At 34.1% G+C, this 23,191-nt stretch overlaps 3 protein-coding genes across 7 annotated transcripts; 1 reads left to right on the plus strand and 2 right to left on the minus strand.

Moving 5' to 3' along the window:
* Window positions 1–1,898: 1,898 nt before the first annotated feature.
* Window positions 1,899–5,608, minus strand: LOC104779508 (receptor-like kinase TMK3). Its single transcript, XM_087509688.1, has 2 exons — window positions 2,846–5,608; window positions 1,899–2,696 (listed from the first exon to the last, which is right to left on the minus strand). The coding sequence occupies exons 1-2, from the start codon at window positions 5,145–5,147 to the stop codon at window positions 2,152–2,154; spliced, it is 2,847 nt and encodes a 948-aa protein (XP_087365814.1). The 5' UTR covers window positions 5,148–5,608; the 3' UTR covers window positions 1,899–2,151.
* A 599-nt stretch (window positions 5,609–6,207) lies between these two features.
* LOC147945193 (uncharacterized) lies at window positions 6,208–8,200 on the plus strand. Of its 2 annotated transcripts, none has more exons than XM_087509044.1 (5): window positions 6,208–6,627; window positions 6,988–7,077; window positions 7,175–7,282; window positions 7,408–7,440; window positions 7,525–7,763. In XM_087509044.1, the coding sequence occupies exons 1-5, from the start codon at window positions 6,310–6,312 to the stop codon at window positions 7,627–7,629; spliced, it is 654 nt and encodes a 217-aa protein (XP_087365170.1). In that variant the 5' UTR covers window positions 6,208–6,309; the 3' UTR covers window positions 7,630–7,763. The 2 variants fall into 2 exon arrangements, with proteins under 2 accessions (XP_087365170.1, XP_087365171.1); XM_087509045.1 differs by lacking the exon at window positions 7,525–7,763 and adding an exon at window positions 7,858–8,200 and having other exon boundaries at window positions 6,217–6,627.
* A 1,603-nt stretch (window positions 8,201–9,803) lies between these two features.
* Window positions 9,804–15,291, minus strand: LOC104774020 (histidine kinase 4). 4 transcript variants are annotated; one of them, XM_087509690.1, is made up of 11 exons: window positions 14,961–15,291; window positions 13,757–14,300; window positions 13,302–13,538; window positions 13,045–13,214; window positions 12,720–12,938; window positions 12,400–12,638; window positions 12,070–12,299; window positions 11,892–11,990; window positions 11,100–11,806; window positions 10,466–10,975; window positions 9,804–10,373 (listed from the first exon to the last, which is right to left on the minus strand). In XM_087509690.1, the coding sequence occupies exons 1-11, from the start codon at window positions 14,987–14,989 to the stop codon at window positions 10,136–10,138; spliced, it is 3,222 nt and encodes a 1,073-aa protein (XP_087365816.1). In that variant the 5' UTR covers window positions 14,990–15,291; the 3' UTR covers window positions 9,804–10,135. The 4 variants fall into 4 exon arrangements, with proteins under 4 accessions (XP_087365816.1, XP_087365815.1, XP_087365818.1 ...); XM_087509689.1 differs by having other exon boundaries at window positions 13,757–14,295; window positions 14,961–15,285; XM_087509692.1 differs by lacking the exon at window positions 14,961–15,291 and adding an exon at window positions 14,440–14,912 and having other exon boundaries at window positions 13,757–14,295.
* Window positions 15,292–23,191: the final 7,900 nt, after the last annotated feature.

Genomic DNA, 23,191 nt, shown 5'->3' on the forward strand with positions numbered 1-23,191 from the left:
CTATGAAGCCAAAACCCTTCCAAAAACATTGGGCTCCATGTTGATTTAGGGGTGGGCGTTCGGTTTTTTCAGTTTGGTTTTGGTTCGGTTTTTTTGGTTTACGGTTTTTTTGGTTTCGATTCGGTTTTTCGGTTTGGTTACAGTTCGGTTTTTTTGGTTTATGGTTTTTTCGGTTTTACAAAAATGAAACCATATAAAAACCATACGTATAACGGTTTGGTTTGGTTTCGGTTTGGTCCCGGTTTTTAACTGTTATTCCATACTTTAAAAAATAGATAGTTGATACATAACTAAAAAATAAGCATAAAAGTAAAACCTAAACATAATTTAAAAAAAAATAGAATCCAAATATAGTTTTGTAAACCCAAATACTTAATTGAAATTAAAATTTTAAAAAGTAAAGGCTATTGAAAAAGAAAACCAGAAAAAAAAAAAAAAAAAAAAAAAAACTTGGAGATCAATAATTATAAGCCCAATAAAAAAAATTACTGATATTGTTATACAATATAAATTTATAAGCTGGAGAAACTAATATATTTAATTATCTTAAATTCTATAAAAAACCAAAAAAACCATTCGGTTTTACGGTTTTTAACCAGACCAAACTTAAACCAAATAGTTAATTAAAATAAAAACCAAACGGATTTTTAAATTTAACTATAACCAAACCAAACCAATTATTTCGGTTTGGTTCGGTTCGGTTTTTCGGATTTCGGTTTTTTTGCCCACCCCTAATGTTGAATCTGGGCAATATATATTTGTAGAACCAAAAATAAAAAAAAAAAAGGAATGAGGTAAATTCTCTCTTTTTAAAAAAAAAAGAAATTGTCTTTGTAGATGTAGATCTTGATATGATTAGTCTATGTTATACACTTAATACACTGTTTATATAGGAAATATTGTGTGTAAAAAAGTTAAGTTTTAGCGAATTAAATATATATTTTTTTTTGTCAACTAATTAAATAGTTTGTTTTTGTTTAATGAGATTTATGAAACAATAAATAGAATATGTTAAATAAATTTCTTAAATAATTTCAAAATATTATTTTATTATTTTATAAATCAATATAAACTTTTCTTTTGTTAGTTATTAAATTAATTAAAATGCAATGATATTTTTTCATAATATACTACATCAAAACTGGATAAAGTTCTATCAAGCTTAAATAAGTATTTAATGATACCAAATGAGAAATTTCATGAAAACCCAAAACTCTGACCCAAAATAATGTAGGTTTCTTTTAGGGGGTGTATTCAATCTAAGATTCCAATTGATTTTAGTTTTCATAAGATTTTAAATGATTTTGATTATTTTAAGCAAGTTGATATGATTTATTGTAAAATTCTTTAAATTTTTACCTAAAACTATGAGATTTGAGTTTATGTATTTTTAACTAAAAAATCATCTATAAACTGTTTAAAAAACAGTGGATTTTAAGGTAGATTTTTAATTCAATAATAGTGGATTTTATGAGATTTTTTAAAATTCATAACTAAATAACATAAAATTTGTAAATTTTACACAAATCACTTAAAATTCAAATTGAATACACCCCCTTAGTATGGGTCTATTGTATTAGATTTTGACTCACCAACCTAAATTGTCCACTCTACATGAAGTAAATATTCAAAACACACAAAATTACACAAACATCTAATTCGAGTTAAAATAATCCAATCGGATTTTCCGTTAGTTTTTATATAAACGCAGTGAATTTGAAATAATGTTTGTATCAGCTTTTACGGTTTAGGAGTAGGAAATTGATTTTATTTTTAGTGGAAAAAGTTTGAATACATTAAAAGATTAAACAGGAAACTAGAAGTACTATGATCGATTTTTCAGCTACGATTTGGTTAAATATAATTTGAACAAAAAGAAACGTGTAAGACACTCAAAATATAGAAAGAAAGAGCTTCATATGTAAGAGGCCTCTCAAAGATCGTTATCTTTTGCATAAACACTACAAAGTAGATAAATAGATACACTAACCAAAAGCTTGCAGTAAATAAAAACGAAGTCATAAGTAAATGCTTCAGAGAAAATAAAAGAAGAGAGAGAGAGAGAGAGAGAGAGATTTATCACACAATGCTTCTTCTACTTAAACGTTTTTAACAGTTCCAAGGTAATCGGAAAACGCAATCTTGACTTCTTCAACGTCCATCCACAGAAGTGAACGAATCAGCAAATCCAGATGGACGAGTTGGGATACTTGTTTGCGTATTGTCTTTGCTTCCATAAACCGAAGAGGAAGATCCCGAGTCATCCGCAGTCTGGCTAAGTCCTTCGAAAGCTTGCCATTTCTTGAGCACCTGTGGAAGCGGCATATCGTAGTCTATCCCATAGACGTCATCGGGGTCGGTCTCAGTGGGTTTCCATTGGACGGTGAGTGAAGAAAGAACGTTGACAATGTGAGCCATGTCTGGTCTTTGGTAAGGCTCACGGGCACAGCAATGACCAGCAAGCTCCCACACTTTTTCAATACTGGCTACAGTATCATCATCTAGGCTGATGTTTGGGTCGATTGCGTTTTTGAAGGCATTTTCTTCCTTGCTGGCTGCTATCCGACGGAACCATGTGACTAGATGGACGCTGTCTTCGGGTTGTGTCTCGTCCAGGGCTTTACGACCAGTGATTAGCTCCATAAGTATGACTCCAAGGCTAAAAATGTCTACTTTCGTCGTCACTCTTCCCGTCACTGCCAAAAATCAGAGTATAGAGCAATTACGAAACGATCAAAGGACAAAACTTTAACACTGGGGGATCAAATCATGAAACTTTAACACTTGGATTAATAGCAAAACGGCCAAAGTATGAAACTGTAACAATATTTGGGTAAGTGCAAACCTGCGTATTCTGGGGCAAGATATCCGAAAGTCCCAGCGACTCGAGTCTCGATGGAGTATTTGCCATCAGGAGCTAAACGGACTAACCCAAAGTCAGAGACTTTAGCGCGCATATCATCACCAAGAAGGATGTTTGATGGCTTTAGATCCCTATGGATGAAACTCTGATGTGCAAGTGTGTGCAGATACTCAACACCTCGAGCTACATCCAGTGCAATCGCCAACCGTCTAGTCCAGTCTAGAGGTTTTAGCCCTTGCTCTTTCCAATGAAACAAATGCTCACTCAGTGTCCCCTGCGGCATGTATTCATAGACAAGAAGCCTCTCATTCCCATCAAGGCAGTACCCGAGAAGCGCAACGAGATGACGATGACGCATTTTTGTCAGAACAGTGATCTCAGATTTGAACTCAGCAAGTCCCTTGTCACTCACAACCGAAGACTCCATTCTCTTCACAGCTATTTTTGTTCCATCGTGAAGTTCACCTTTGTAAACTGTCCCAAAACCACCTCTCCCAAGAATATTCTCTTCGCTGAAGTTATTCGTCACATTCCTCAAAACCTGAATCGATATAACCAAGTTCCCAGCTTCCACAACGTGAATAGCACTCCCCCCACTTCCGCTGTGACTGTAGCTATCACTTCCTCCGCCGCTGTTAAGACTAGAAGCTGCAACAGTGAGTTTAATGTCATCGTTGTCACCCAAATGATGCGGATGAATCACCATGTTGCTAGATGGACTCTGAACTCTAGCAGGTCGCTTCCTTTTCTTCGCGTACAGACACACGCCGAGCCCAACCAGACACAATGCACCAACAACTCCACCGACCACAGGAACAATAATTTTGACATTGCTTGATTTCTTAGAAGTTTCACTGCCACCACTTCCTCCTGAAGGTTTATTACCTCCTGGTGAAGCTCCAGGAGTACCACTCGGTCTGCTAGGTCCATCCTTCCCGATGTTAGCATTCCCTGTAATCACCACATTCACAGTCTCCCTAAACTTTGGCGGTGTTCCAAAGATATCGTTGTTAGACACATCAAGTGTCCTAAGCTTAGGCAACGTTGTAAGCTCAGCCGGTATAGGCCCGGAGAGATCATTATCAGAAAGATTGATGGTCTCCAATGAAGTAAGATTGGCTAAACTCGAGGAAATTGTACCAGAGAGTCCCTGTTTCCTCAGATTAACCACCGTAATGTTACTTCCAGAACAAGTAATCCCAACCCAATTAACACACGGATCGTTTCCTTTCCAACTATAGGCAAGCTTCACTGGATATCCAAATGATTCAGCTACAGAGAGCAAAATATCAACACGAGTATCACACGGACCACCAGGTGCATCAGTACAAAAACTATTCGTCTTCTTGAATATATCAACACCAACGGATTTACCAAATAACGGAGTAGGTCCTTGAAAATGGTTATTGGTTAGATTCACAGTAGCAAGCGTATTCATACGAATCAAAGACTGAGGGACAAGACCAGTGAGCTGATTCTCTCTAACATTAAACGCACGGAGAGATAGTAAACCAGAGAGATCAGGAATTGGACCTGAGAAGTCATTTCCTTGAAGAGAAACCTCAACGAGCGAAGTCATGTTACTCAATATCGAGATGGATCCGTTAAGCTTCGAATCACTCATTTGACCGTTCAAGAACAGAGTCTGAAGCGAAGTACCAGCAAAACTCAGCGGTAACCCTCCCTGTAAACGGTTCTGAGACAATTTAAGATTCTTCAAGCTTGGAAGTGACACAGAACCGAATAAATCTGGGATCTCCCCAAAAATGCTGCAATTGGAGAGTGTAAGATTCTGGAGAGAGGTAGCTTCTTTGATGGTATCCGGAATTTGCCAAGGTGATAAAGGATTGTTCTCGAGATACACTTCTTGAAGAGAGTTCATACCGGCGAAGAGATTCTTAGGAACGGAGGTAAAGAGATTGTCGTGTAGGTTAAGCGTCTGTAAACGAGAGAGACCGGAGAGATCAGGAATGGGGCCAGAGATTCGATTGAGGAAGAGCTCGAGAATAACCAATTCAGAGAGGTTCTGAAGATTAGGAGGAAGAGTACCAAGGATGCCTTTTTGTTTAAGCTGAATCTTAGTGACACGGTTACTCCCATCGCATTCAACAGAAACCCATTTACAAGGGTTAGGGTTAGACCAATCGACGTCTGATGTGAGATTCAGACTCGATTTGAGTGCTTTCATAGTCGAATCATCGACACCGTTCTGAGAAACTGAGAAATTGAGAAAACCCAGTAAAGATATGAAGAAACAGAGGATACCCAGATGAGAAGTCATCATCTTTTCAGTGAGAAAATAAAAAAAAAATCAAAACTTGAGCTTAAAGCAGCCGCCTTTGAGAATTTTGATCTAGGGTTTTAAGGAGGCATTGAAGAAGAAGAAGAAGAGGAAGAAGAAGAAAAGGTTTGTTTTTTTTTTCTTTTGGGTAACAGAAGAGAGAAAGGGAAAGACAAAATTAAGACGATGGAATCGGCGGAGATCGAGGAAGATAGAAGAGAATACAGAAAAAAAAAAATGTAAAGTAAGTTAAAGAAGAAGAAGAAAGGATCATAAAAGCATAACCTTTTGTTTTTGCTCATTCAAAAAGTAAATATAACAAAATATTTATTCTTCTTCTTGAGAAAAAGAAAAAAAAAAAAAAAAAGGAATGAACCATATTTATTAAAAAAGCAAAATTTAAGTTTTTCCCTTTCTCTTGAGTGTTGTGTGTGTGAGAGAGAGAGTAGTATACAGCTGGCAACACGGCATAATTAAGTGGTAAAAGACTATTAGTAAATAAAAAATCAAAGAAAATGAGATTATCTACTATGTTTATAAATTATAATTATAACTTTACATACACGGCTAAGAAAATGAGATTATCTACTATGTTTATAATTTTAACAGCGTTAAGATCTGACAATATTATGCAAAATTCTATTTTAGGTAAATATATTAACAATTGATTGTGTCAAAAATCGAAATTGGTAAGAAAATTAAAAGACAATCTACTGAAGATAAAGAAAAGGATATGGTGTTTGATTTTTTTTTCTTTTTCTTACATGTATAATTGAGTCGATTTCGGCATTTATCGGCTAACTACTAATAATATCGATTTGTCTTTCCTAAAAAAAAAAAACAATTAATTTTTGTAATAGATCTTGGATTTTTCTTCACATTATTTCCATTTGCTTCTATAAAAGAAATGTATATTATTCCTTTCTTATGAAAATTGTGTGACATACACATACTCCTAGCTCCTACTACTCTTCCAAATGCGTGAAACTTATCTGTATATACATAAAAGTTGCATTTAATACGGTGACGGTGGTGGTGAGGTAATCTAAATTATTTAGTGGTCATTGTTAGGCCATCATTAACGGGGAACACATGATGTGTTCTAAGTCCAAAAAAATCAATAAAAAAGTGAATAGTGAGCTTAGATCAAATTTTATGATTTTAAATGAGAACTGATCCAAGCCTAGTTCTCATGTGTCGTGGTTTCACATCATTGGTCGAGATGTTTTGGAAAGAAAGAAAAATTTTCATTTCTTCCCTTCGCCGTCGAAGGTCAGTTTTCCGGCAATTGAAAATCTCACGAGTTCTTCCGGTGTTCATCATCGCCGTGCGCTTTCCTTACTCCGATTTCTCCACTTCGACGCCGCAGATTCCGCCGTTCGATCACCAGCCGCGTCCGTATAACGGTCCTTTCGCCGATGAAGTTTTCCTGAAACGGAAGAAGTTTCTCGGACCTTCTCTTTTCCACTTCTACCAAACGCCTGTACGTTCATCATCTCGTTGAATTTGATGTATTCTTCTGCTGATATCGAATTGAAATTTTGATTTTGTTGGTTTTTGACCGATCGTGATTGTGATCACTACGCAATCGGATGTTTCTGATTTGGGGGTTTTCGAATTCATAAAACTGTAGCATAAGTTATGATCAATTTGTTAGGGTTCTGTTTGTTCTAATAGTAGAATATTTGTGGGGATTTGATCAGTTTGACACTAGCCATAGTTATTAGAGTTCAAACCATAACAATAGATTTGATCTTGATTGCGGTTTTCTTCAGCTTCATGATCCATGTTGTGACCTAATTGGATCTGATAATACTGATTATATCTTGTTGTTGTCCTGCAGCTTAACATCGTTGAAGGCAAGATGCAATACTTGTTTGATAAAAGTGGTAGGCGATATCTGGATGCATTTGCTGGAATAGTCACCAACAAAGTATGGCCCTTTACCTTTACTGTATCTTCATCTCAATCTTCTTCTTATCTTTATATCGCTCGATGTTATAAGAGTCCCGCGTTGTTGCTTTCTACAGACGATAACTCCTTTGGAACATTGTCAATGGCTTAACAAGTTGCTCTCTGAAATTTGGCTAAACTTTATGAACAAGAAACTTTCTCTCAGATTTGCTTCCATGGTAGAGGTGAGTGAGCTTTTATTCTTAGCTCTGCTCTTTCTTATGCAAAATTTGTTTCTGCCCATATACTCGAGCTGTACATGATTCCTTGGGTCATTTAAAGACAATAAAACATGAACTTTTGATCGCAGAAACGACTGAGACAACGAAGGTCAAGACTAATAGTAAGCAATCTCTCCCTTTTCCATGACACCTCCTGCTAATAAAAATTGGACACAGTGATGCTAATTTGTATCGGTTTTCGATAGGAAAATATACAATTGTTGGAGTTTTCTCTTGGCTCATGCCCTCCTTTGCTGGAACATGAAACCATGCTTTCACATTGCTGTTTTCGGGGTTGTAGATCGTTTTGAGTTGTTAGTTTTGTTCTCTTGTTAGTTTGTATTGAATGTTGATAGCTTTACAGGTAGCTGATAAATTTGAGTTGCTGTTTGTTTATAAATGTGAGATGCTGTCTGGTTTCTGGAATGGTTATTTCCTTAGATCCTTTTAATCCAGCCAACTCCCATAAGTGATTTCAGGCTGGATTGTAGGAATTTGGTGATACCTATAATAACAGTAGTTTTTGTTTTTTTTCTCAGAGAGGGAAGCTTCAAGGAATGATGGGTGAAGGGGAAATGTTAATCACCGAGTAAACACTCTTTGTCTTTGCAACCACCGAGTCTGGGACAACACGCAAATGGAATTGAGTCTCAAGTCAAGTTTGTACATATACATACAATAACTAGACAAGTCTTCTTTATAAGACTTGGTATGAAGTGTTTAATATTATCCACTATGTAAGTCTTGTTAAACTGGGTTCCACGAAAATGTTGTTATCTATACATGACTAAATGTCTCCGAGTCCATTCCTCACCACCATGGTGAAACTGTGCCCGTTCTAGCTCCCCACTACTAGTAAATGGAAGATGCATTCTTTGAGTTGAACCAATATATTATTTCAAATAGAATCACAATATATTATTTCTAAGAACACCATAATTAGTTCTCCCATTTTTTTTACCTATGATCTTAACAACTGATCTAACATTATTTTCACTATATATTTAATCTAAGAACACAAAAAAAAGTTCTCCCATTAATGATGCCCTAACGTACTAATAATGACAGTTTTAAGATATAGATACAGCGTTTTTATTTTTAATTAGTGTTTTTGACTACTCATGAGAGTCACGACTTCGTGATTATAAATAAAGAAAATTTAGATAATTAAAAAGAGTGATTTATGCATGGTCTTTACTCTTGTAATTTGACCAACAACAACAAGATAAATGCGAATTTGCAGTCCCGACAAAAAAAGTTTTTAACTGTTAGAGACAGACGCCGTGAAATCCGGAGCCTATTAGCCACACATTATCTACGATTCGGCTGATTTTTTAACGGTCGTTCTGACGCCGTTTACTCTTTTTTTTTCTCTTTTTTTGTCTTTTAACGCCGTTTACTTTTTCATTATTAATGTTCGTTAGGTTCGGAGTTATTAATTTATTTACTTTACTTACCAGTTTTCACACTAATCTAGAACTGTTCTTTTCTTATGGTATTGAATGTCTGTTTCGTATTCACTAGTTATATATTTTTAAAAATATGAATCTAGTACGACATTTATAAAATACTAGTAGATGAAAGTAGCTAAGATGGGTGTGTATTATATGTACATACATACGCACCAACTATAATTTAAACTGGCACGAAATGTAGGTCGAACACTTGTATTGTATAAGGTATCAACAAACAAGATATTACGTGACAACAACAACTAGTCCACTCTCCCACATTGTGTTCGCTGCTGCTGCGGTCACACATCAACCACATTTATTTCTTCACTTCTTTTTTTCTCATTTCAATTCAATCATCTGAAATTCTCAATAAATATGTATAATCAGATATTTTTTGATTCGTACTTGGACAAGTCCTACTACGTCTTCACATCCTAATCGCACATTTGATTATAGACGATTAGTCTTTTATCAACAACAACAACAACAAAAAACAGACTAATGTGGATGTGTAATGGGTGGATCCCCACATGCTTGTCCAAATCACTTGATGCGCTCTCATGGGTACAATCTAGATTCTTCCAAAATTTCCGGTTAGATTCAATCGACATTTCCGGTTTATCCCCTTTAGATGTGTTGAAGACGTGAAGTTGGTCGTTGATTGTCTTTGGTTATCTCACTCGGTTTAGTAAGATCGGAGTACCAAGAAGTTGATTAAAACGCAGTCTGTTTCTTCGGTTTGGAATCTCAAGTCAACTGAGAGCTAATGAAGTGGCAGTCGCAATCTCTTAAAGGCGGTTAAAGGTGCCATGCGATAGCGGCTACGTCAGTTACAAGTGGGAGTGAGTATATAAGCAATGAGATTCAGGTTCTTATCAAGAGAGTGAATTGTGTCGATTTCTTGCTTAACCTCTTTCTATGTTCATCGTTCCATCGAGATTGTGTGAGGTTTCTTGAGTGCAACTTGGTTGTTAAAGGACCTCAAAGGTGAATCGAAATCGTCTAGTCTCAGGTTACTCTACAAGATGTTATAAAGAAATAAAGAGATTATTAGAAAATTACACGAAACTGATGTTTAAACAACTAACCAAATCTGATACAGTACAGACCCATTCCTGTGGAATTAATACTTAGGCTAAGATCAACACTGAACCGTCGATAGTTGTCATTAAACAACATACTTAATGGCCATACCAAGCTACATTACTTAGAAAAAGAAGAAAAAAAACCTTACAAAATCTCTGGACTGTGAACCTATATTTACAGCAATCAAAATGCATATATATCCCAATCAATCAGCAGAATCGGTCCATTCTCCGGCTGCAGAGAGACAAACAAAAAAAAGACTCGCCGGAAGATTGGATTATGAAGAAGAAGAATCTGAGATTGGATTAGGTTTGAATGATTTGGCAACAGATTTATAGAGATTCTCTTCTTCAAAAGGCTTTGAGACATAACCATCCATTCCACTCTTCAAACATTCTTCATAGGTTGCATGAATCACATCCGCGGTCATCGCCAGAATAGGTAAATGCCATTCGAGCTTCGTCTTCTCTTTTGCTTCCTGCTCCATCATCCTTATCTGCCGAGTCGCTTCAAATCTGATAACCAAAAAGTAAACAACCAAATCCAAATCAAACTATAGTAACGTTATATTTAGGCGGCAAACTAAATTCGGTTAATAGTTAGTTACCCGTCCATCTGTGGCATTTGAATATCCATGAAGCAAGCATCAAAACTGTGTGGAATCTGAAGCAAACCCAAAGCAACTTGACCACTCTCTGCACAAACTACCTCAGCTCCAAATTTCTTGAGAGCTCCTGCAGCTACTCTCCGGTTTACTATATTATCATCAACCACAAGAATCTTTTTCCCGGTAAGCAAGCTTTTGAGTGTTGCCGGAGATGATCCCTCAGGATGTTGTTGTCTCGTCTTTCTCAGCTCAAGAACTTGCTGAAGACACGCGCCGATCATGCTTGCTCTTAACGGTTTCATTATTACCGTATCTGCAAACCCTGCTGCTTTAGCTCTGTCGAATTCTGAATTTGTAATGTTTGTTGCGAATAGAGCTAGTTTTGGTGACTTGTGTTGAACGTTTCCATTACTTCTTGAGTTCAATACACGCATCTCTGAGTCTATATCTTCAGTTGAAATCCATGAATCTTTCTCTACTAAGATCATATCCAGCTGCGGTTTTGTTGTTCTGTGAAAGGCAAAAAACGAGTTATTCTAGTACTTGGCATATATAAAAACTGATCTGTTACCAATTTTGCTATACCAAACAGAAACAAAACTAAAACATAATAATTGAGCTTTCAATGTTTTACCCGGATGGGAGAGGAGAACCGTTTCTTCCAAACGTAGCAGCCGCAACAACAGCAGTTTTGAGACTAGTCACGACATCGACATTGATTCCAAGTCTTTTCATATGGTATTTAGTCACGGCAGCTCTAACAGGCTTAGCATCAACAACTAAAGCTCTCATTCCTTTAAAAGTAGAAGGCAAGTGCTCAACGTTAGGTTTCTTCAAATGGTTAACCGCACTGCATTTATCGCATTTCTCTAACACAGCCGTGAACCAGAACGTGCTTCCAATGTGAGGTCGGCTTATGAAACTTATCTGACCGCGCATAAGTTCAACGAGGCACTTGCTTATACTCAAACCAATCCCAGTACCTCCATAATTTCTTGAAGTTGAACTATCCGCTTGCATAAACGGCATAAAAACACGGCCTTGCGCAGCTAAAGGGATTCCAATACCTGTGTCTTCAATCGAAACCATAAGCCTAACATTGCTGGAAATGTCAAAGTCTGATAACAACTGCTCCTCGGAAACCAAATGCTTGAATGAATCCCAACTATTCCGACCATCAGCAGCTTCGTAACCGCTCAGTGTGTTGTAACTTGACGGTTTAGAGGAAACTATCATTTCTTCTGACACTCCTCCTCCATTCAATATGGTTTTTGGTTCAGCTTCATCTTTTAACTGTTCCGCAAGATGGACTTTAACAAAGATATGTCCTTTCTCTGTGAACTGTCAATAAGAAGACAACATCTTGATCAAACAAGAATCCAATATCGATGAGAAACGAAAACACTTTTATGATAAAAGAACTAACTTTAACCGAGTTTCCAACAAGGTTTATGATTATCTGTCTGAACCTCCCTGAATCTCCTTTGACTATCTCTGGTACTTTGTCCGAAACGAATACCGCAAGCTGCCAAATTTGAAATCAAGAAATCAGCAGCAACAACTTCAAAAGGATGTATCTTTTTTTCCATGTATTGAAAACTCACCTCAATGCCTTTGTTCCGTGACTCCTCAGAGAACAGAGAAAGGACATCATCTAGTATTGAACGGATATCGAAAGGTACAGATTCTAGTTCCAGCTTTCCAGCTTCAATCTTGGCACGATCAAGAACCTCATTTATCAATGCAATCAATGCTTTGCCACATACTTGAGCAGTTTGAGCGTAGTCTCTTTGTGTTGAGCTGAGTTCTGTATCTAGCAGCATAGCAAGCATTCCTGCAGAAAGAAAAAAAAGACAAAAACCAAAATCTGTGAGTCAGTTTGAGAAACTAAAGATGAAGGAAACAGTACTGAAACTTGTTTGATGATAGAGTACCGAGAATGCCATTCATTGGTGTCCTGATCTCGTGAGACACGGTGGCAAGAAACTGCGATTTAGCGACATCAGCAGCTTCTGCTCGAACTTTAAGCTCTTGCATTTCATGGAAATCGTCTTCGACTTTTACTATATGCATAGCTGCACCATACAGTATATAACCCACCAAGAAACCAATCGCAAAGAACAATGGCACAGTAGTGAGGACATTCAATGGTATTGGTGCCTTTTGGTGGTACCTGCACTCGAAATTGTTAAAACAAGACATCAGGTTTTATATATTAGGAAGTATTTTAGTTTAAAGATCTTATGTTTGGTACCTGCATATCATCTTATGTTTCCTGAAGGGGTCTCCGAAATCAAGCTTGCTCTCATGAGAGAGAGATGTGTCACCTTCTTCATCTTGATTGCCGTACATGACAAGTGGATCTGATGCATTGGTGATATCATACACATGCACAACTATTGCTTGGTTACCAGCAAGCTGACCAAGTAAATTCTCGACTAGAGACTCCACATCAAACGCACCACCAAGGTACCTGCATTTCAAATTCAAGCATCAATCTTCACATGATCACACACCTACACCAATCTTTCAATCTCAAAATTTGCTTCTTCTATCTAATGGGGATTTGAGAACTTTACCCTGCAGTGGCTGCAATACGCTCTTGGACCGTTGGGTTTTCAGGAAGAGAAGACTTGTAGACAGGGAATGTCAACACAACTCCAAGATGGTGAGTTTCCAACAACCTAAAAGGGCTTGTCAAGACAGCTTTTCCAGTTTCTCTAGCTCGCAAAATGTTCTCACGATCCTCCTGCATAGAAAAAGCTAAATTTAAGAAGCTGCATGTAGGTGGATACAGAACCAAAATATCAAAACCAGAAAGTGTTTATATTATTACCTCGCCTGACATCATATCGAGTGACTCAAGGTAAGAGACACTATCTTGAGAGAATATGACAGGAGCATACTCGTCCCTAACCGGTGAAGGCTCTCCTCTGTCCATTGTCTTTATAACCCAATCGTGCTGCCGCTCAAACATCTCCCTCTCAGAATTCTCAACTTTTTCAGCGTAAGCCACTCCACTTAGCAACGGTCTCTCAAACGCTGTTCTTGCTGTGTATTCCGCAAACGTCTCCTGCAAAATTTCACCACAAACCAGTATAAAAGATTCATAAATTTCCGTATCCTCTGACAATCAAAACAAAGAAACAAAATTTAACTTCATTTACTCAATAACAAAACTTAAATGAGTAAATTCAAAGACAAAAAAAGTCAACTTTGCATTAATGAATCTACCAACTCCAAAAAGTTTCCCCAAAGCTTTTGAGCTTTTTAATGAACTCACAGACTAACCTGATCAATTGCAGATGGATTCTTGTGGTAATGAAAGGTGGAGACGAGAATAGCCAAAGCATGAACATGATTAACACTAACACTAAACTGATCCTGCAACATTCTAGCTCTTTGATCACACATGCCAACCAAAACCTCTTCTCTTCTAATCTTGTTAGCATCATCCATCCACTGATAAATCCCACGGCTTATAAACCCAACAATGATGATCCACAGAATCAAAGCTTTAGGTAGCAATGCTCGATGCTCTTGTATGAAAGTTGACCCCTTTTTGTTACCCATTTGATCGTTACTACTACTATTCATCTTCACCGCCACTGAGTGCTGCTGCTGCTGCATCTTGGCAAAACCCATCAACCCAGAACGCCAAAAATCGATTTTTCTCGGCTTGTCAGTCGAATTCAGAGCACCACCCAGTTGATAAAAATCGCTGCTTTTCAATTTCTCCGGTGCTTGAGAATCAGAAACTTCAATCCTTGGTGGCTCTTCTTCTTCTGGGTTTTCTAATTCTTGATGATTGTTGAGTGCCCAGTTCATATCTGAGCTACAACAACAACAACAACAGAGAAAAAAACGTCTTAGCCAACAACAAAAAAAAGTTAGAGCCTTTTTGTTGCATTCATTCATATAAAACATACTACTAAAAAGCATGCGTAGTGTTTGTTTATGATTAAGAATTTTACCATAAACATTGTTTTGCGTGATTCTTTTCAATAGATTACTATATACTAAAAACAAAAACCCTAGAAACCTGTACACGAAAAAGGACAGTTTTTTTGCAAATTCAAGAACAAAAGAGAAAAAAAAAAAAATCAAAGCTTTCTCAAACGCATGGCTCTCAAAAGAAGCAAACTTTGCTCAGTTTCCGAAGGTTTCTTTCTTTCTTACAGAGAAGAATTGAATTAAAAAAATGTTTTGTCACTAATTATTGTCAGAGAAATTAATAATACTAAAAAAAAAACACTAATCATAAGCTCTTTACAGGCGTGAATGTTATTATTGTTGTTTCTTCTCGGAACAAAGAACACAGCTATGTTCACTGTCTCAAATCCAACAACTTTAAAATAACAATTGAAGCTTTGACCAAAGAACACACAAACACCAGAAGAACAAACAACGAAGCACACAACAACAACAACTAAAAAAAAAAAACCGAAACTTTCGTTAAACGCACATGGAGAGAAAAAATAATAATTTTCATTACCTGTAATGAGTTGGGAAAGGATTGAACATTGCATTATTAAAACCTTAAATCTCTTCTTCTCATCACTTTTAGGAAACAAATTCAATTGTATTTCATTTTTTTTTTTCTTTCTTCAAGCTCTTTCTTCTTTCCTCTTCTGTGTGTTTTTGTTTATATTTTCTTCTTTATGTAAAATGTACAATGAGATTTTATTGCTTTTAAAAGTAAGTAAAAAAATAAAAATAGAAGAAAAATGAAATCGAATTTTTTAGATTTTCCCCAGATACGTTTCGCTCTCTCTGTCTATATCAGTTTTTTTTTTTGCTCTCTGATGAGCTTCCTTTTCAATTTTATTTATTTATATTTATATATATATATATATGTCTCTGTAGCTCTTTTTTTTTTTATCTTTCTCTTTCTAACTTGAGTCCAACTTTGAAGAAGAAAAAGTTTTGGACTTTTTCTTAATGGCTCATGATATGATCCATCCAACAAAAAGTTACTATTTTAGCACAAATTTCCTCAATAAAATTAACATCATTATCAGAAACTATATTATAATTATTTTGTGTTATTAAATTGACCTCAATTTTTTTGTCTGTAATAAAGATGATTAAAGATTACCAGGATTTTATTATCTCTACCAAAATTACCAAACATTTAACGTGCTTAAGGGGTGTGTATTCAACTTGACATTTTAAGTAATTTGTGTAAAATTTACAAATCATATATTATTCAATTATAGATTTTAAAAACTCTATTAAAATTTTCTGTTATTGAACTGATGATTTAAAAATTTACTTTAAAATCCACTGTTATTGAGCTGATGATTTAAAAATTTACTTTAAAATCCACTGTTATTCAAAATAGATTGTGGATTTGGATTTTAATGATCTTTAGGGATTATGAAGGATTTGAGAGGATTTGTTTAGTTAAAAATACAGAAATCCAAATCTCATGGTTTTAGGTGAGATTTGAAAGAATTTTACAATAAATCATATCAACTCCCCTAAAATCATCAAAATCATTTAAAATCTCATAAAAATTCAAATCATTTGAAATATTAGATTGAATATACCCCTCTAAATTTATTAAACTTAAGTGGAGTATGTTTTTGCAAAACTATTATTAGTAGTATCTATTTCTTCACCTTCTCATAAATAGAGAAGTTTTATAAGATTTTAGAAATAAAACGTTTCCATGTTTTAGAAAGAAAAAAGGAAAAAAATAGGAATAGGGTGAGTGAGAGAGAGAGAGAGAGGGAGAGACTTTGTACGAAGGTCGCTATCGCATATCTTGGCCGATAATGACATCGCGACAAAGCGCAGATCTGGCCCCATTAAGGCATTTTAGTAGCCTCGTTTTTTTACGAAATTGCACCCCCCTGACATTACTATGTAATATGGGCCTGACCCATAAAGCCCATGATATGTCACACGTGTAAAAAACTTGAGACTACTAGTAGTTGCATATTTTGCATGAGTTTTTTGGTTGGTGCATGGATGATGGATTATAGAATTCTTTTAAAACTGTGTGAATGAGTTTCTAATGTGTTCTTTTCTTCCATGGGTACCAGATTCAACTGTTGACTATTGCTAAAACAATATTTATAAGTTTGTTTTGTAGCCGCCAGCATTTTTGCAACTTTTTCCATGGACAAACATCTTGTTAAAACCCTTACAAAGAAAATACAAATGTGTTATTAGTCAATGCATTGTAAATTTTTGTTTTGAAAATTGAGAAATGTGTCGATGGAAATATCCTTTTTTTTTGTTAATAATTATTTATGGTTTGTTTAGGGAAATGTCTAATAAATTAAAAAAAAAAAAAGCGATAGGTTTGACATATATAGAGCATTGTTTCCCCTTTCTCTTTACATCGATGGACATACTTTTGTATGATATGGAGTCTGACCAATCTCATTTTTAGTTTCACCTTACATGAAACGTATTCTTCATAATTACTCTCGAATTTTATCCTTTTATTAAAAAAGTCCTCCGCCTAAATAGTTTTTTTCTTCCGCAACTTGTTTTGGATTGATGTTAATGCTGACTTGATGAAGAATGTGACCTTTTATTGTGGTGTTGGCGACAATATTGCTACTCATGTCTCTAGCGCAAATTAGACCACAAAGTAAATGACCATATATGATACTGGAGAAAAATCAACATATTTTGGAGAAAACAACATCTTTTTCACTGGATTTGTCAATACGTTTTGGTTGTAGCGAACTCTGCGATTTTTGGAAACACGTATACATCGATATCGTTGTTGGTTCTCTAACCACGTGTGGCACATGTTTCTGCATATTTATTGACTTGTATGATCATTGATCTTTTAGAAGACAAATTTCTTCTTTTTAGACTTGGCAAAGTTAAACAAACTAATCCTAAATGTGCTCCAATATCTTGAACGTTACTCGGGCTCGAGACTAAGTGCGAAACGCGTTTTTTTATTAATCTAGCATTTAGCATATGAGCATAAACCAATCATTCCTATGCACTGACTAATTAATTAAAAAACCTTGAACTAAAGTGTGATAAAGATTAAATGAAATTAAAGATAATGCGGAGTTTTTGATAAAGTTATAATTTTCCGGCGTTCGATTCATATAAAGCATCTATGTTCATGTAGGACACACGATTTTTTTCGACGAGTTTTGCTAATTTTAATCCTTTATTCTCAAAGATGTAAAAAGTAGAATATGTGGGATTTTAGTAGTACACAAAGAGGGGGTAAAAAAGGTGGGTACATAAAGGAAGTGGTGCTAACAAAATGTGTGTGTGTCGGCCATGTGAGATTCATGTTGACTTTATATCATTAAAATCATTTAGTGGCTACAAAATATCCTCTTTTAATTATAGTATTTTATAAGATTTTGTAACATATTTTATTTTTTCTAGTGTTTGTATTTACTCTCTAATTATGTTTTTGGTAATCACATGCTCGACAATCACCTCATTAAACCAATTAACTAATAGTATACATAATAATACAAAAACCGACCCACATTATTTTATAAATTAATTTGGTTATATTTATTTCTTTAGTTAATTATAATCTATTTTGTACTAGTAAATGTTAATAACTTATTAGAAAATTCACACAAACGTGTTCGCTATTATGAGTCAAAAAAGCAAGACTAGTGTATTCGTCCTTTTTTTCCAAAGGTTATATAAACAATCACGATTTAATAATTACTATCTCAATCAATCGTAATTCAAAAGTCGAATAGAATATTCTATAGAGATAAGATCAACTACATTCATTAAATATGATATCCTATGTTAAACGTCTACAATTATCACTCATAAATCAACATCGATCAATGATTCTTTGACCAAGAAAAAGCTATTGTACGTAATTAGGTGAAAAAATCCAAAGATTTCACACTCAAAATGACACACAAAATATTTCATACAGTATTTGTTTTCAAGAATCAAGATTGTTCATGTACATGAATAACAAAAAACGAACGCCTGAAGTTTCCTGCCTAAATGTATACTAGGTCGTTTACTAGTGTTGGAAGACTTATTTTAGGGTTAGGAGCTAGACAAGTGTTTGAATCCCCTATAGTAGTTGACTATTGTTGACACCTTAACTGGCAATTACTAAGCTTTAAGACCATCTTTAACAGAGAACGATGAATCGTTTCTCACAACAACTAAAACAAATAATTTTATTACACACTTTTTCTTTTTTATTTATTTTTTAATATTAATACCAATAAAAAAATGACACATGTCTATTTTCACATAAATACCGATGCTTACATTGCTCTAGCAAGTAACGCTTCTTAATTTTTTTTCTTCTCTCTCTTCTTTTAATTATTTGTTTAATAAAAGCATCAACATGAGTAACCACCACTAATCATGCCCTAACATGTCATATCTCATGGAATCGTCTGGGATTTTGACATGAGAAATCTTCGTAATCTCATATCTATTTCTAAAAGGTTTCATTTCACATTTTATAAACATATATGTTATCTTTTTAGCATAAGTTTTAAGTTTTGATGATTTTTAATCTTTAACTCATAATACTTAATAGTGATATACTATCTCTCTACCTAGAAGAATTTCTTGTGTTATCAATTTATCATATTGTTTTGGGCCGCTACGTTTATACTTATATGATATGTAAGTTATATCCTTAAAAATAAGACTATACGTTCTAATAACTTTTGTTACAGTTTTTTGATATATAATTTATCAAAAAAAAAAAATACCTTTGAGAGTTGTATTTTTGCTCTCTACGACTTTAATCATTGGGTGGGCTGTACATGAGATGACCTAATTGGACGGGTTGGTTCGTAACTTCGTATTAAGGACCTTATTATAAGACGACCAACATACACTTGCGTGTATATGTACTTAGACACGAAAATAAATTATTGAAATATTGTAAGTATGGGCTCTACTGGGCTTGATAATGATTGAGGCCCATATTCGTGCTATGTCAGTTCTAAAATAAACGGGAACATTGCATAATAGAAAAACCTAATGTGAAACAGAGAAAAAATACAAACAGCAGAACTCAACTAATGATAACACTCTAGTAGTAGTATAATTTATCAGTAAGGCACTAACCAATAGCGCAGTGCCGTGCCTTATGAGTATTAAAAAGGACATTTGTCTAAGACCACAAAATAATAATAAATTATAAGATCACATACCATTTTAGTTAGGTTATTTATTTAGCTTGAAAATATGTTTACGCTTTTTAATTCAAATATTTATGATATTTTGTTTGTTATTAATTCTTTTTGTTTTATATTTCTTAATTTTTTGTTTGTATAAATAGAATATTATATAATGTATTGGATGTTTGAAAGTAAAATGAAAAACCACATGAAAGTTGAAAACATATATTGAAATTTTATACGAAAGCATATTTTTAATGAACTAACAAAATGCTAATATGACAATAAAAAAAATAGATGGTATGATATCTAATAGTCTATTTTATATGTTATAAAAACACATACGTACAAATATCTTAGTTATGTTTTGTTCATATTTTTTATATTTTTTTTTTATTTTTTGTTAATATCTATTCAACATTTCAAAGAACAAAAAAATGAGCTGTAAACTGTTATAAAATAGTGTAAAGCTGTAGAAAAGAATTGTACATAAAAGTTGTACAAAAAAATTGAGAATTAAGTTTTTGATAAATTTTTTGTTAAAGTTAAAAGCTGTACAAGGTGAATAAATGAAAACAAATTTTACTTACATATATTGTTTTACACAAACAAATTTTAAATCTCAAATAATAATTTTACTTATAATATTTATTTAAATAGATTTATCCCACGCATAGTGATATTGAGTATAAGTTCATATGATATTTGAGTAATCATTTAATGTTTGATCATTTTTATTTAGGAAATCATCAACTACTGCGACAGCCACACTAATTACACTAATCTTATCATCTGTAAAACGTTGTTAAGACGAATGATATGCTAAATTAAAAAATCTGCCTTAATATTTTGGTCCACAGCTGTCATGAGGTTGCACATACTTTCCTAATAACATTTGCATTGTACTTTCTCAAATTTCTAAATGAAATGGAAAATGTATTAATTAAAAGAAAATGTAATGTGTTTGTCATGTAAATATTTATCACAGAAAATCTTTCGTTTCTTAGGAAAAAAAAAGTCACTGCTTAACATATAATTTGTTTTAATAATGTCCATATCAGACTGTTAATTCATTAAACTTCAGAGAAAAACCAGTCAAAGCTACATACTATGCCTATTTGTAATCATAATTTCAAACTTTCTTTTTCCGTTGCTAGGTTGCATGGACCCATCATCGCCCTAGTTAAGAAGGTACTTCGATTTATCACGATGACATAAAATCACCATTAAATATAACGAGAAAACGATATATAATACTATAGTTTTTTCAACTCGTTACTCGTACACACAAAATAATTTATAAGATGCATATTCGACTTTGAGGATTGATGTTTTGACTCTTAAGAACATAAAAATGGACCCATTGGTGTCTTTGGTCCACACGAGCTACATTTTCAAGCTATGGATAAGATAACAATTTTTATTTTATAATTTTTTTTAATAAAGAAGCTTCATTGATTATAGTTTGGAAACAGTTTGTAGGCTTCTCAATATTAATTTTTTTCTGTTCAAAATCAAAATCGTCACGAGGGTTTGGATGGAAACTTAGCATATTGCCACACAATCGTTCGAGAAGTGATGACGTGGCAAGTTGAGGTTGGGACAAAAATTCACATCCACAAAACAATAAAAACAGTCTATCCACAACACGACTTCATACTTATCTTGGCCTGTCTATATCTCAACCAAAGATTTTATTTCATTTAAGTTACTTGCACGTAACTCAAGCTTACAAACAACGACATTATCATGTCAATAAACGATCCTTTTATTCATATTGGCATGAGAAACAATAAATCACTACGCTTTATAAGTATACGTCAACTTCTCTATAACAGTAATTTACAAACAAAACCTTGGTAACAGTGATTATTAACTTACAAACCATATAAAAAAATAAATTGCGGTCAAATAAAAACATTAATGAACAGTCGAATTAGACAACTTATTTAGCTATGCTAATCCATAATCTAAATGTGTATAGAATTAATTAGTGGGATTATAGTGATGATAGCACGGTTGTGAACGATCAAGATTTAATTTTGGAGGTAAAAAGCTAATGATTTGTTTATGGGATCATCCGATGTGATGAACCCTACTGCTTAATCATGATTCATAACTATTCATCCACTAGCACTCAGCCACTCACGTACTGCTTAATATTTCATACGTTTAATCAATATACTTGTTTTGAGAGACGTATCTCTTTTTCCAAGCTTTTGTAAATATTTCATTCTTAATTGGGTTTTAATTTGGTAACTGAACGTTCGGTTCTCATAGTGAATGATGCAAATTAAGAAAGATAACGCCAAAGCGGAAAGCCGTATTCGAGTTTTACACATTGTGAGTTCAAAGAATTCGTAAATCGTGTCACTTGCAATTTATGCAATATTTGAGCAAAGCTCAAACATACCGCAATTGGAGATACATTTATCAACACTCTGATTTTTAACACGTATTATATGCAGATGCAGTGGTTGTAACGAAGATTGCTTTGTATGTGATGTCGGGAATATATCATTATAGACGGACCTACGAAGAAAGAACCAAAATTCTTTAGAACAAAATAAAATAGTAACAATTATTAAATAATCTCTGTGTATGTATGTGCTCTATTTGTTATTGATGAACTCGCACCCCACCACACTAGTACATAATCTTTGGTCTCATTGCCATTGGTTCGGCGGAATCTAATGATTTTTTTAAATCCATCCACTTGCATACTATATGATTTTATATCACACACAAAAGAAAATAAATGATTGTATAGAGCCTATCTTTTCTATTCAAAATTTGAAGCTCAAGTGATACGAGAAAATACTGAGTTTGTATTTGTACGCTAAATAATTATTTTTCATAATAAAATTAAAAAAACATACGAGGATGGTTTAATTTCAAATAAAATATAATATACACAATCGTCAAGTACAGTTTAGAATAATATTTTGCATCATTTTGGGTATATGTTGCTTATCCTAAATTCTTGTTAATGATATAACCGTTTGAGAGAGACACACCAAGTATCGTTTATTCATTTTCTTACATATAATAATTATTTAAAGATATGGTACATACGATTAGGAGGAACATGTTAGCTAAATACAAAGCAATAATTATTCACATAATGGACTATATAAGAATATTGATCTAAATACCACATGGTTATTAGCTTTATCATTTGTCGTTTGTGTCACGAATATTATTATTCAATTGCACACCACATTAGGAATGGTGAACCGACTATGTCGGAACTATAAAGTTCCTCGACAAATATTGCCTGATAACAATGCAAGACTCACAAAATATTAATTAACAAATTTTATTTGGATAAATTAACCCCAAAAAATTACATAAATATGCCTATTGCCTCTTAGAAGGCAATGATTTTTCACAGAAATTGAATTAATTTTTTTAAGTCATATGGATGTATTTACATAAAATTTATATATGACAAAAAAAAAAAAAAAAGAGATTACTAGTAATATGATTTGGTTTGGTATGGTACACAATAAGACAAAAGAGGTTGGTTGTAAACTTGTAAAGTAGTAGGAGAATCCAACGGAGACAGGTAATATGACTTCACTGACAGGGGCATTTCCGTCATCTTTGA

Source organism: Camelina sativa, chromosome 4, assembly GCF_030686135.1.
Source record: "Camelina sativa cultivar CO46 ecotype springtype chromosome 4, ASM3068613v1".
Taxonomy (NCBI): domain Eukaryota; kingdom Viridiplantae; phylum Streptophyta; class Magnoliopsida; order Brassicales; family Brassicaceae; genus Camelina; species Camelina sativa.

What these genes read in the sequence shown, in the direction of transcription:
- LOC104779508 (XM_087509688.1), bottom strand. Translation starts at nt 5,147, where the DNA reads ATGATGACTTCTCATCTGGGTATCCTCTGTTTCTTCATATCTTTACTG. An exon ending in TCTTGCCCCAGAATACGCAG is followed by an intron (nt 2,697 to 2,845) that starts GTTTGCACTTAC and finishes GATTTTTGGCAG; the next exon opens with TGACGGGAAGAGTGACGACG.
- LOC147945193 (XM_087509044.1), top strand. Translation starts at nt 6,310, where the DNA reads ATGAGAACTGATCCAAGCCTAGTTCTCATGTGTCGTGGTTTCACATCA. An exon ending in CTGGAATAGTCACCAACAAA is followed by an intron (nt 7,078 to 7,174) that starts GTATGGCCCTTT and finishes TGCTTTCTACAG; the next exon opens with ACGATAACTCCTTTGGAACA. An exon ending in AACGAAGGTCAAGACTAATA is followed by an intron (nt 7,441 to 7,524) that starts GTAAGCAATCTC and finishes GGTTTTCGATAG; the next exon opens with GAAAATATACAATTGTTGGA.
- LOC104774020 (XM_087509690.1), bottom strand. Translation starts at nt 14,989, where the DNA reads ATGTTCAATCCTTTCCCAACTCATTACAG. An exon ending in ATCCATCTGCAATTGATCAG is followed by an intron (nt 13,539 to 13,756) that starts GTTAGTCTGTGA and finishes GAAATTTTGCAG; the next exon opens with GAGACGTTTGCGGAATACAC. An exon ending in CGTATTGCAGCCACTGCAGG is followed by an intron (nt 12,939 to 13,044) that starts GTAAAGTTCTCA and finishes TTTGAAATGCAG; the next exon opens with GTACCTTGGTGGTGCGTTTG.